The 12,329-nt window shown below is 35.5% G+C and overlaps 1 protein-coding gene across 1 annotated transcript in view; it reads right to left on the reverse strand.

Moving 5' to 3' along the window:
* LOC111146625 (MDM2 binding protein) overlaps positions 1-12,329 on the reverse strand; it is a 76,957-nt gene that overhangs the window by 4,294 nt on the left and 60,334 nt on the right. Inside the window, exons 17-20 of the mRNA XM_022502261.1 lie at positions 10,010-10,105; positions 2,932-3,198; positions 1,011-1,260; positions 309-422 (exon numbers count right to left, since the gene is read on the reverse strand). Of these exons, the coding sequence (XP_022357969.1) occupies positions 309-422; positions 1,011-1,260; positions 2,932-3,198; positions 10,010-10,105 (727 nt within the window). The remainder of the gene's footprint in view (positions 1-308; positions 423-1,010; positions 1,261-2,931; positions 3,199-10,009; positions 10,106-12,329) is intronic.

Consider the following 12,329-nt stretch of genomic DNA (forward strand, 5'->3'; position numbering starts at 1 on the left):
ACAGAGATCACAAGTAGGCAGAGAGGCAGGCAGAGAGAGAGAGGGAAGCAAGCTCCCTGCTGAGCAGAGAGCCCGATGCGGGATTCGATCCCAGGACCCTGAGATCATGACCTGAGCCGAAGGCAGCGGCTTAACCCACTGAGCCACCCAGGCGCCCGGCTCCAATTTTTCTATCTCCACTTAAAAAAAAATATCTGGGAAAGATTATTAGCTATCAGTATAAAAATAACTACTAAAAATGACTTTATGTCAATGAGGAACATCAGAACGTGACTTCAATTTTACTGTTAGTAGAGAAGACACCATACCTTCAGATAGAACTTGGAGATCTCAAAGAGACGTTGGCTGCATGCAGAGAAACATCCATGGGCCTCAGTAATGCTGTGTTTCTTCAGGGTTTCTGTAACCACCTCTTTCAGTATCTTGGATAGAACATAACATATGACTAAAATTTCTTGGAAAAGGTACAAACCTATTATTTCATCTTTAGAGTTCAGTTGTGTGAATTACATAATCATGTAACTATGTGAAAGACAAGTTCACTAGGACAAAACAACTAGGAAAAAAAAAAAAGAAAACTGGAACATTTATATGGTCATACATGTCACCAGATATCTATTAGAAAGAAATGATGGCAGTATCTGAAGAGGAATTCAAATCATGAGTTCTGAATCAAAATCTGGGTGTAAAAGCTACATGTATTAGGGATAAATATGGGGGTGTATTTATTTTTTATTATGGAAAATTTCAAACACTGAGAAGTAGAACATTTTATAACAAACCTCTATCTTGGTAGATCAACCGTTTCAATGAGGATCAATTTGTGGCTAATTTGGTTTCATTTATACCTCTGCCCACTTATCCATTATCCTTCTTACATGGGGGTGTTTTAAAGTACATTACAGATACCATTTCATTTCACTCATAAAATTTTAGACATACATTTTAAATGAATCAAATAAAGGAATTTCTTCCCATGCAGAACTAAGAGACAAGAAATAAATCTTTACCCGTGTGTGCTTCTGTGATCTTGATTCCTTCATTTGTCTTGATGTTTTTGGTCCATGCACACTTTTTTGACCTGACCTGGCCTTTGTAGTGACTTTTGGAGTTTCACAGCTTAGAACTGGAACTGATGGACAAGTCGCAGGTAACGATGGCTCTGCTTGGGGTTTTCTGGATGTCACCGCACGATGATGATGATGAGTATTGCCACTTGTTTGAGAAAGAAGAGAATCTGAACTTTCAGACTTCACTAGTCTATTGTGGAGAAATACATCAAAAACACAGATTAAGTGAATCAACAATGAGGTCCATTTTTCTGTCCTAAACATGACAAGTATATTCACTGAAACATAAACCCATGAAAAGCAAACAAAATTTCTTGCTACTACTGCTTTAAAGAAGTAATGTGATAGACATCAAACTATAAAGTTGCTCTGTTCTTCAAATGAGTGACTAAAACATACAAAGCAAGGAATAGCTAGAATTTCAGCCCATAGGAAAAGCAACAAGCAGTTATCACTGTTGCCTTCCCCTCAGTTTATAATTTCTCACATAAATCAGCTCTGGCATTCTAGGTGGTGGAATCTGAAAATTTAATAATCATCTGTTAAGTAGTTATACTTTTCTATGAAGATAATTTTGACAAAGACACCATAGCCTATACTTATTATACCTATGCAATTACCTGGACAAAATAACTAAGTATTAAATACAAATAAAACTATAAAACTGGCTCTTTCTAAAATGTTTAAATTTCCTTTCACAAGATAGGGTCTCACATCCTTCAATTTTGCTAAACCACAGGCCACAGTGTACTTTCTTTTCTAGAACACATGTCTTTTTATTAGTCACAAGTCACAAATAAGGAAGTTATTGTTACAAAATACAGTATCGGAAATGTTAATGAATTTGCTTTTTAGCTTTATCACATTTAAAAAGTACCATGAATTTGGGAAGTCCCCATAAAAATAATTTAGTTATTCCATATAAGGGAAATAGTTCTATTATTATAATAGAATATAATAGAATTATTTTAATAGAATATAATAGAATATTAAAAATATTCTAATATTTTTAAATGCTAAAAAAAGATTTAAAAGTCTCATTCTAATAATATCTTATACTCTTTGAAAGATTTAAATACAATAAAAATTTAAGATGTTTTAGATGCTAAAGACCTAAATTTGACCAAGGTTCTAAAGATATATAAATTCAATGGGAATGAGAGTGTTTATGAAAACTTCTGTCCCAGTATATGGACATTTTACTTATTAGGTAGTAAAAAAGGGACCAAGAAAAGTTTCATATGATATTATGCAGTGTTTAAAGCTATATTTTACAAAAACAATGTTTCAGGGGCCCGGGCAGGCAGAAAGCACTGCAAGAAGGCAGGAAGAGAAGAGCTATAGCAAGGAAGACCATCTTCAGTAGGGCAGCTCCGCTACTTAATCTATTGGACCAGATCTCTAGTGTTCCAGGGCTTAACAACCTGACGATCCATCATGCAAATGGATTGTATATTAGAACAGAAAGCAAGAAATTGTGGGTTTTTTTTTTTCTAAGTCATTTATTTTTTAGAACTTACAAACATAATAAGTGTGCAAAATAAAAACAAAATTCCTGATATGAAGGAATTAATCTACGATCTATGCAGAAAGCTACTTAAAAACAGGAAAGACTAATTTGAAAAAAAGGGTGGACACTAACATACTTTCTATCATGAGACTTTTTTTTTTTTTTTAAGTAGACAGAGAGGTAGGCAGAAAGAAAGGGGGAAGCAGGCTCTCTGCTGAGCAGAAAGCCCGACACAGGGCTCGATCCCAGGACCCTGGGATCATGACCCGAGCCGAAGGCAGAGGCTTTAACCCACTGAGCTACCCAGGTGCTCCTGTCATGAGACTATTTTTAATGCATTTAATAGTTCACCTTTTTTGTGGATAAAAGCAATTCCGATCTTTTGATCTCCTTTTCAATCGAGAAACTTCAGCTCGGCGCTCGCTTTGTAACGCTTCTCCATCAGGGACACTTCCAGGCTCTGACAAGACGGCAGGGGATGGAAGAGGGCTCAACACAGTGGATACCGGAAAACTTTCTCTGGTGCAGGTGGTTTGGGTTTCATAACGGATAAGACGAGACTGAAGTTCAGAAAATCCCCCATCTCTTTCTAAAGCTTTTCGGTCATCCAAGCAGTATCTAAACAAGAGAAAGACCATTAAAATCACAGGCTCCATGACAGCAATAGCCTTTTCCCTGCCAATGAGGAAACAGCAAAACATCTACTTGAAAACCTCTTAACTTCCTAGTAATTGTTGGAAGGTTGAATGAATGGCCAACTTTCCTCACAAGTTCAGTTTATTCCTAGCCTGCTAGATGATACGGCAAAAGATTTAAAAATTTGAAGTATAATCTGATTCCTCTTTGACTATTTCTGGGCAACAGATTAAGTTAATCCTCTGGCTTATTTTCAGAATAATAGAGTTGCTGTTTTAATACTCTTTAAATCTCTGCCAACCTCTGATTCCTCAGCACAGCTAATATGTAACAACGTGAAATGCTGACTTCTGTTAGAAAGGGCAAGTTTATTTTCAACAAAAAGATGAAAAGGGTATAAAGGTATTCTAACTGGCTCAAAAAAGACAGCTCAGAACATCTGGAATTTTTCTTTGAAACTCCCTTCCCCCCCTTACTGCTTGATTGACAGATTTTTCTTCAAACACTTTGGCTGCCCCTGTGCATCTGGTTTCTAGCGAAATCCGATTCAAGGAATCAAGGAGATGTTAAATCAGTAAACACTTCTGGACTTAAAGAAATCCCGTGTTGTTAAGTACAACAAAGAGGCATAACAGGAAAATCACCTACGAGATACGTGACCTTGGACAATTCTTCACTTTCTTCTCTGCTACAGCTGCATCAGGGACACACAAATGGCTTCACAGATGTCATGGGAGGGCGATCAAAATTAAACCCTTTCTCGTTAGCCATCCTCTTGCCTTGTAAAGTTCTAAGATGCTCCCTAAAACCGTAAGCTTTTAGTTCAGCTCCTAAAGAGTGTATCATTACCCTAATATCTGATTGCCTGGTCAAAGTTTAGGGACTTTTTCTTTCCCTTGCCACTTTCATATTTGATTTCTAAGAGCTGGAATCCCTGGATTTAAATTTGGCTCCACTACTGATGAGCTGTTTGAGCTTGGCCAAATTACTTAACTTTATCTATGCTTCTGCTGGCCTCCTCTGCAATCTGAGATTTATAGCAGTCATTTCCACGAGGTACCGTGAGGATTCCTTGCATGTTCCCTGGGCACCTGTAGGCACTCAGAAGCAGTGCCTAGAACATGGACGCAAAGCAGTCAGAAAATGCACGCTGCTGTTGCTAATGTTCCTATTATTACTGGCAGGTTTATTTGCTACCACACCAAATCTTATAGTAAGCACATTATTTAAAAAGCTGTCCAGGTGATTCTAAAGCATAGCTAGGACTGAAAAATCTCCAATCTAACCCAGCAGTTTGATTTAACAGGGGAGAACACTGAAATCCTAAGTCAGAACGTGCAGCCGTGACAACTATAACTAGAACCGAGGCCTCTCAGTTCTGTGACATTCTTGCTCTAGGCTGTTTTTTAATAAAACACGTCATAGAAAACCAGCAGTAATTCTAAGGATTACAGATGAGTTCTAGTTCTCTCCTGGGCAACTGACGGAATCGAAAATAAAATCAAGAACCATGAATGTTAAGAAAGGTTCTAGACAAGAGGCAATGTAATAATGCCTGATGAGTCTATAGAAAGTTTTTGAGAAAAAAAAGATACAGTCTGACTTCAAATGAGTATTTTTTTCTACTCAGATTTTGAATCTAACATGCAGGTATTTTCCTTCCAGTTTTAATATCTCTTGATCACAGGTGTTCATAATGTCACTCCTGCAAATGAATTATGTGTACTGTGCCGGTTGACTTTGCCATTTAAAATGTCTTCAAATGATTATACTATGACCTGGCACTGAAACAAAAAGTACTTGTAAGTAATAAAGCAACAGAAACAGAGAGGAAGGGTGGATATTTGATATTAGTGAAGTAATAAATGACTACACTTCTGTATTTTCTTGCAAAACAATAACCAAATGCTTTGTGCATCCAAAGAAAGAAAAATATCTTCAAGAAGATGAAGCTATTTTGCTTGCTAACTACGTAAGAGGCATGATACTGCCTAGCACACACCAATGTCAATACGGCAGGAGAAATTGCCAAATCTCTTGGAACAGATGAAGTAAATTTGAAACCAACAGGAGGCTGGTGTGGCCACCCGTCACAGTTTCACAGCAGAATTTAATTTCTTGTGAAAGAAAACCGTGCATCTTACAATCAATGGTATTTAATGCTCTCGGATAAAATGAGGGAAAAAACAAAACAAGCTACATGGGATATGTTTTATTTTGAAAATAAAATTTTATTTAAGAAAATACTGATTTGTGGGGCGCCTGGGTGGCTCAGTGGGTTAAGCCGCTGCCTTTGGCTCGGGTCATGATCTCAGGGTCCTGGGATCGAGTCCCGCATCAGGCTCTCTGCTCAGCGGGAAGCCTGCTTCCCTTCCTCTCTCTCTGCCTGTCTCTCTGCCTACTTGTGATCTCTGTCAAATAAATAAATAAAATCTTAAAAAAAAAAAAAGAAAATACTGATTTGTGCTTGAGCAGTTATATATATCTATTTTCCAAATATTCTTTACGTCTGGGTATAGGAAGAGCTCAAAGATTCCAATGGCTTACAGCAGCATGAGGAAGACAGAACTCTCCTTTCAGCTTCGTAATTACTTTGACATCGCACTCGAATTTTGTTACAAGTGGAGTCATTATCTATGTTGAAAACAAATAGGCCCCCTCCCCGCCCCCCACATGTCCAAGTCTTCTTGAAAAAAAGCACGTTCCTGGATTCACTGTGCTCGCCTCCTACAACATCCCTAGTTTGATCTCAATGCCCCTAGGTTAAGGAGCACAAATTCAGAGTAAAGAAAACGGAGTCACTGAAAGACTTATTTGTTTAAAGGGGTAGGTAGTTCCTCTTAGTCATTTTAAAGTCCTCAGATTCTGACTTCAACTGTTTCCACATGCAGACAGAAGGGTAATGTTATTGTATGTACCGATGTACATGTGTGTTATTGTATGTTCCTTGTTACTGCTGACAGTACTGCTCTGTATATATACGCCAGCTGCTCTATCCACTCTGTTGACATCCACCTCGGCTGTCTGCAGTTGGAGCTATTACAGATAAAACTGCTCCTTGGTCCAGTCTTCTGTGGAGTTGTGTTTTCACTTCTCTCGGGAAAATGCTTAGTGTTGGAACTGCTGAACCACAGGATCTGAGTATGTTTAGTTTTATAAGAACTTTCCAGATCCTTTTCTGGAGTAGAGATATCATTTCATAGTCCCTCAAGCAATGTACTACAGTTCTAACTGCTGCACATACTTGTCACTATCAGTCTTCAATTTTAGCCATTTTGGTGACTGTACAGAATTTTATGGATGTACTATAATGTATTTAACCAAGCCCCTATGGTTAGACATTTCCAATGTTTCTTATTTTAAATAACATTACGGAAAATACCCTTGCATAATAACTTTCAGTGTACACCACTTTTTTTCCCATTAAGCTAAATTAATCAATTTGATGTTATGAACATTTGTGTGGGTTTTGGCAAATTACTGGGCAGCCCTCCAGACAGGTTGTAGCAATTTATACGTCTATGGGCTGGCTTACTCATTCATGTCTCTTCACCACTTAGATGACTTCGTAAGTGAAAAGTATCCTCCTTGTTGTTTCAATTTACATTAAGAATGTGAATTAAAAAGCAGATTTAAAAAAGTTGATTAAAACAACGTGTCGTGCGTATCAGTCATTTGTATTTCCTCTTGGGTAAACAAATGGTTCAAGATTTTGCCAGCTTTTTGAGAGGAGCATTTTTTTTTTTTTTTATTGATTTGTAAGCAATCTCTCTTTTTAAAAAATTTTATTTTATTTATTTATTTGTTTGAGAGAGAGAAAGCAAGGGTACGTAAGCAGGGGGAGGAGCAGAGGGTGATCTCGAGTGGAGTCCACGGCTGCGGAGTGGACTCAAGTGGACTGTGGAGCTGATACTGGGCTCAAGTTCATGAGCCTGAGACCACGACCTGAGCCGAAATCAAGAGTCAGATGCTTAACTGACTGAGCCCCGCAGGCGCCCCAGCATTCTTTAATTACAAAAGAAAATATCTTCAAATTTATGCTTAAAAATATTTTCCTCAGCTCAATCCTTAGTTTAAGGATTTCTTTGGTTGCTATCGATTATTGACATTGCTGTTTCAAAATCAGGACAAATCTATCATTCTTTTCTTATTTGGTTTCTTCCTGACAATGTATTAAAAAAGTCTTCCCCACACCTAGAATAGATTTTCCCCTAAATTTCATGCTAGTCCTTTCCTTCCACAGCTTTTCACTTTTGATTCTGAATACTCTGCCATTTATTTTGATATTTGGTGTGAGCCAAGAATCATTTTAAATTAATTTATTTTTATTTGCATATTTAATCATATTCTCACTACTATCTACTGAATATTTCATCTTTTGCCCTCTGATTTGGAGATTTTCTTCTATTAGATCAAATTCCTATGTATATTTGTTTTTTTCCTTGGATTTCCTATTTAGTTCTAGTTCTACACTGTAATTATAATAGCTTTAAAATACAATTTTCTGGTTATATGATAAAATTAATCTTATTCTTTAAATAAAAGGAAGGTTTCTTACCAGATAAATTATAGAACTATTTCAGCCAAAGTTTCAAAGTTGTTAAAAATTATATTAAATATTTACATTTATTCCACAAGAACTAATGCCTCTAGAATATGATCTGTGCATAGGGAAACAAGGCATGTTTCCCTGAAGTAATCAACGCTGCTTTTATGCCCCCGATATAGGTTATTTGCAATTTTTTCCATTCTACATTTCTTGTAAAAATACTTCTAATATTTATGGTTTTATTGTTATTTTCAATAAGATCTTTTCTCGTAGTGTTTAAAATTGGAAATGGTAAACTAGGCATGTATTTTATCACTGGTCACTTTTCAAATTTACTACTTCTAATAATCTTTCAGGTCTCTTCTCGGCAAAACAAAAAATAAAAACAAAAAAATACTTCTACGGTCTCCTTTTCAATACATATATTCTTTTGAGTTTATAAATCTTTAAAGCTCTCTCTATCTAGATTTACTTATTTTAACTGACTAGCCAAAACAGTGATTAAAACAGAAACATTCAGCACAATGGGTAAAAAAGAAAAAAGCAGTGATCATAGGTATCTTTTAAACTCTTGCATCTGACTTTAATGGGGAATTTAAATCTGATGCTTGAAAATAAAATAACCAAATATTTTGCCTCTAGTGTCAAACTTACATACAAACTCTTTAAATGAAATAAATCTTATTTAAATTAATGCTTATTTAAACATAGCAAGGAAAGTAAACATTTCTAGAATGACTTGCTGGGTGGCCCTCCACACCTTCCATATTTTCTCAATTGTACCACCATCTTTCCAATTTGCCCAAGCTGGAAACCCTGAAGAAATTCTTGTCATCTCCTTTTTCTCATCTCTAACATCTAACTGGTCTTTAGGTTCTAAGTCTAAGGTTCTTTAGATAGCTATAAGTTTGTATTCTCTTTCCTATTTCCACTGCTTGATAGCCAAGCATATAATTTCATGCTTTAAAAATAAAGGCTTTTTTACTCCTCAAAAAAAAAAAAAAAAAGATCGATCTCCCTCCCATGCCACTAGTGACGTTTGTGACTTCATGATTTGGTCTTATTATAGTACAATATGTTTATCACTCCTGTTTAGAAATACAAATCTAGGGACTCAGTGGCTCAGTCGGTTAAGCAGTATCTTCGGCTCAGGTCCTGATCTCACCGTCTGGGACTGAGCCCAGAGGCAGGCTCCCTGTTTTTCCCTCTGCCCCTCCCCGTTGCTCAATCAAGCTCTCTCTCTCAAATAAAGCAATAAAATCTTTAAAAAATAAAAAGTGAAAAATAAAAAAAATAAAAAATGTAGTTTATCTTCCTAGAATCTGTAACTCTGTACTTTGTTTCTCTCCTAGACATTGCCTTTTCTGCCAGGTTTACTCCAATGCATTCTTTGAAACCTAGTTCAGATTTCCTCTTGGAAACACTCTCAAGTAGTTCTTGGCATTTAATTCTTCCAACCACTGGGCAGATATCTGTATTTTAACACTATTTATAGTCTACTAAAATTATGTGTTTTCTTCCTCCCCTGTAGATTATATGCTTCTAACCGGCAGAAATAATTGTCCTTTGTATCTTTAGCTTCTGAGTGAAAGACTGTCAGTATTTTTAAAGTTTACATGAAATGAAGATTAAGTTTACAAGCCAATCAAAATAGGATGTTTCAGGCAAATTATTTTACAAAATGAATCACCAAGGTCTTGAAAATTCATCATAAGATATTTTATCACCATTATTGAATTTCTTGTCCTGGTGAAAATGGTAGATGTGCATGAACATAACCTCAGAAACTACTAATTCCTTTATACAAGAGAATTCTCTGAAATTCAACTAAATTCAATTAAAATTCCAGAAAAATTTACAGATAATTAACATACTGCAAATGGGAACACATTTCATCTAATAGTTTCTGAGTAATGGCGATGTAATTAGTGACCAAGGACTGTTAATGTAACCAGTAGTACAAATACACATTTATAACATAGGGATGAAAATATTTTTGATTAAAATGTCTGGTAATTAATAATATAATATTTAAATGCTACAAAACTGATCAATCATCAAATACCTTTTTTTTTAACAACAGAAGATAAACCCTTATTTGTGTACACACTGCTTTGTTCTCTGAGTGATACACTTTCTCTTTAGCTTTTTATCTTTATATTTTATTAGAGATACTCTTCACAATGACAAAAGAAAAGCTTCACCAGCAACATGCAGAAGAATAAAGTGTAAATAAAAACTTACTCAATCCCATGATAATGACACACTGAGGCTTTTTCAAAAGGTAAACCCTGAAGTTTCCGAGGACTAAGTTCCGGTGTCAGAACAAAAGTCTTTTCCCTAAAACAAAAAAGTTTTCATTTGTATTTAGTTTATTTAGTGAAAAATAGAGTTCAAGAAAGCATCTAGAAAACAAAATCTGATTTCCTTCTCTATAAGTAAATATTATATGGGATAAAAATTATGTAACATCAAGAAAGCGTAAGAAAGAAATCAAACAAGGTTAAGCCTAAGTGGGTTCTGTCACATTTCCGGTGCACGTCAACTTTCTGAAGTTATGATGTTATTTATTTCACAAAACTATTCTGAGAAATGGCTAAATCAAGAATGAAAAATGATTTGTAGTGGAAATTCAAGAAGCAGCATTATTCCAGAAGAATTTTTTGTTGTTGTTGTTGGTGTAGTGAACTAATGTTGATGCGTTTAGTTAGGTTCTTCTTAGGAGGGGGATAATTAAAGTCAATTCAAATCTTTTGGTAACAAAAGTATTTACTTCCTACTGTAACACATGAAGGATCCAGATTTTTCTTCCCCTGGGAATGTAGTCATGTTGACACCTACTTTAAGAGTTAGCAACCTGTTAAATATCAAAGGATATGGAGACTGCTGACTTTGGTTATGCTTTTGAAGTAGGTTCCAATCAGCAGGTATGGGAGAACTAATCATATGGTGAGCTTACAGTAAATATTCATGCTCAACCCCTTCCATACTCAGACCCGCAGGGGTATATCAAAATCTCAGGAAGAAAAAGGTCACTGCAATTAGGTTAAACTCTCCTGCTTATTCTAAGAGGTGCCCACTCCCCCCAACCCTCACCTTTCTCTTCCTGAGTTGAGAGGCACTGTTCCAATGCAACAGATCATGTTCCTGAAGCTCAGAATAGGTTAGATGGAAATGGGAGAAGAATGCAACAGCACCTCTATGACTATGCAACATAGTCAAGAGAATGAAATACCAGGCGCCTGAATTCAGAAGACTTGGAGACGGTATATGGAAATGCAAGCAGATAGTATAGTTCCATGAGTAAGTACACCCTCACATTTTTTGCCTTATGGTTTAATAATGAAAACTACCCACTTGCCACTGAAAATTATTGAGGGTACTATAATAAGCATTTGAAATTATTACATTAAAGTGTAAGGTATATACCAAGTATGAGCCTTAGAAAACAGAATTTATAATCTAATCCACCCATTTAAAGTGTTCCACAAAAAATAACTAATTAATTGCAATGACCCCAGTATTTTGATAACTCACTATTCAAGTGAATAATTTCCTAATGTAAAACGATTTAGGTACCTAGCATTTCACTTCCTTCCCTTACCACAGTGTCTTCCATTTCTTATTTCAATACTCTCAGCAACTTTATGTATTTTCTTTAGATTTACTCATAACCTATTCTTTCTAAAGGAAATGTTTTAGCAAATAATGTATTTTGTCGACATTTAGTATTTCTTTGGAATACACACAGGAGTCATGCCTGCGGTTTGTTAAACATTTCAATAGCTCCTTACACAGGTAGACATTTTAATAAGAGCCCACAGGTTCCTGATTCATTGTTAGGAAAGCTCATTCTTCAATTTCAATGTTAATATAAGATTATTGGGTAATGTTGTCATTCTTTATTAACACGAAGAAACTGTATCAAATTTCTCTAAATAAAATACCTATAAATTACAGAAAAAATAGTATCTCCTCTACAAGTATATCCCCTAATGTTGCATCTAGAAAGATGCTCTCTTCAAAAAGAGTACAACGTATAAAATTCAGTTTTGGCAAATCTGTTCAACTTTGTCAATTCACACTTAATGATCCGGAAGGACAATATCCAATAGCTAAATAGATGAAAAATGTGGATATACTTTTTCACTCTCTTGATTCCCATAAAAAAGAGTATCAATATCTCAAAGCTATGAGGAAAGAAAAATTATACTTTTATGTCATTAAGATCATTAAGTCATTAAAACCCATAATTACTAAGATTCTCAAGTTTTCAAAGTTGCTCCTTCTCTCTCTCTCGAGTGAACATTCACATGAAGGCAATATGCTCCAGGATGATTGATGAGATATAACTAATGTCAAATAAATCCCTTCCAAAGTGTACCTTTAAAATCAATATTTGCCAAAACAAGTTTTGTAGAAGTGATTAAAATGATCTATAATTTTTAAGGTTCTCTGGGAGGTCTTCAAAATAATGGATTAACAATTAAGATGGGAGAGTGATCAAACGATTCAAATCTCACAGGTAATTGACATCACAATTTTACCTGTAATTAAGTCAACT

Source organism: Enhydra lutris, unplaced genomic scaffold (assembly GCF_002288905.1).
Source record: "Enhydra lutris kenyoni isolate GAN:26980312 unplaced genomic scaffold, ASM228890v2 scaffoldscaffold14, whole genome shotgun sequence".
Classification (NCBI taxonomy): domain Eukaryota; kingdom Metazoa; phylum Chordata; class Mammalia; order Carnivora; family Mustelidae; genus Enhydra; species Enhydra lutris.